This window comes from Anopheles aquasalis, chromosome 3 (genome assembly GCF_943734665.1).
Source record: "Anopheles aquasalis chromosome 3, idAnoAquaMG_Q_19, whole genome shotgun sequence".
In the NCBI taxonomy this organism is placed as follows: Eukaryota; Metazoa; Arthropoda; class Insecta; order Diptera; family Culicidae; genus Anopheles; species Anopheles aquasalis.
The window spans coordinates 66,876,049-66,877,815 of record NC_064878.1 but is presented as its reverse complement, the minus strand read 5'-3'; the positions used below and the strand labels follow the sequence as shown (position 1 = coordinate 66,877,815).

Genomic DNA, 1,767 nt, shown 5'->3' with positions numbered 1-1,767 from the left:
TGTGAATACGAGATATGATGGATAGATATCAGGTGGGCCCTGGTGCGTGCGATCGACGACGACGACGACGATGGCTGTGACCACGGATCAGGTTCGTTGGGAGAGCGCTTTGTTCTCACGATCGATACGGTGGTGGCGGATTCGGACCTCGATGTTGGATCCTTTGGGCGAGCGCACGGCAACCGTAATAAATTTGCAGTTTTAATATCTCCAACTGGGGCGTTATCGGTGGTGCGTAATCTGTGTGCCGATCGCGTCGTCTTTTCTGGGAGTCTGCCTTAGCTGTAGCGCGCGGTAAGATGAGACGATTGTGTTAACAAGCCGCCCGGTGTTCATAAACGATCAATCGGGCCACGCCAACGCACGAGGAAGGTGGATCTTTCGCAACCGGGTCCTCGGGGTTGGGAGTGTCGGTGGTTTATGGATGTTTTACGGTGCGTGCGGCGGTGCGGATACTGAAAGGAAGCACAAACGCTGCCGCGTCGTGTTGGCCTTGTTCGGACCACTTTGTACAACCTAATTCCAAATCACGTTGCTGCGGTGTTGGTCTCTGTGGCAAACCAGCAAACGGACCTTTCCGGGAACACCGAGCCCCCCGGTAGTGTATGTGCTCGGCTCGAATTTTGCTGCCCTGCTCGAATTATTTGCTCGAATTATGGTCGATTGGGATTCCCGCGACCCGAGCATGATACCGCGAGGCACTGCATGATACCGCGACCCGAGCATGATACCGCGAGGTGCTGCATGAAACCGGGGGCCTGGCGGACAACATCCAGCAGTTCTTTTGTTGACATTTTTTTTGCGTGAATCCTCTTTCGTTTTTGGTTTTTTAGTTGTTTTAAACGTTTTTCCTTGTTTTAGGTGTTTGAAAGTGATAATTAGCTTTAGTAACGATGATGCATCGTTTGGTGGGAACCACATTTCGCCGAGAATTCGCCGCGACAGATAGCTCCAAGCTGTGGGGGAAAATTGGGCCATCAAGCTGCCGAGTGCACACCGCGGAAACCGCGGGACCCTTATCACAAAAAACCGATCAAACGAATGATAAGGTGAGTAAATGGATGATTTTACGCACCAGGCCAACGAGGACAAGTCGAATGATTGAAGAGCCGCCTCGCCGGATCTTCTTCCCTACGGAAGGTGCGCTGGATCGATGCAAACAAAGCACCGGTGTGCTCTTCAGCGATTCCGTTTTCAAAGCCAAACCCCTGTTATCCGCATGGTTTGGTTCTTTTAATGAATGAGAACACGCCCTATCTTATGACTAAAGTTCAATAATGTAAGGAAACGCACCAACCCCCGCAGAAAAAACGCTCTAAATGACCAGCTACGAATCGATGAGAATCTGATAAGCATATTAGCTAGCACGCATATTTTCGCCAATCTTGGCCATATGTTTTCGTAAGAAGCTGGTCGCTTCATCATCATTAACTATTTCCGAGCTGGAAATGCTTTGTACATCGCTTAGCAATGATTCACGATCGTAACTTGTGTGATAATGGGTAATGCAATTGGTTGCAACGAGCAACAGGTAGCCACCTGAATGCTAACGAGTTACTACCTCGCTGGCAAATACGATGGAAAGGGTAAATATTTTCCTCAGCAACCGACGTCCGATGGCCTAACTTTTCGCGCCTTTGTCCCCAAGTCAGCAACAGTAGTAGCAGCAGATGGTGAATGCTAATTTTTATCAATCGTTAGCATACAGGCGCGATAGTCGGCCAATTGATTGAACCAATTTATGCCCCGGTTCCATCGTTAAACGAA

General features: G+C 49.3%; 1 protein-coding gene across 1 annotated transcript in view; it reads left to right on the top strand.

Moving 5' to 3' along the window:
- The first annotated feature begins 798 nt into the window (after window positions 1-798).
- Window positions 799-1,767, top strand: part of LOC126575416 (molybdenum cofactor biosynthesis protein 1) — a 4,579-nt gene continuing 3,610 nt past the window's right edge. Inside the window, 1 exon segment of the mRNA XM_050236103.1 lies at window positions 799-1,049. Coding sequence (XP_050092060.1) covers window positions 894-1,049 — 156 coding nt within the window. The 5' untranslated portion in view covers window positions 799-893.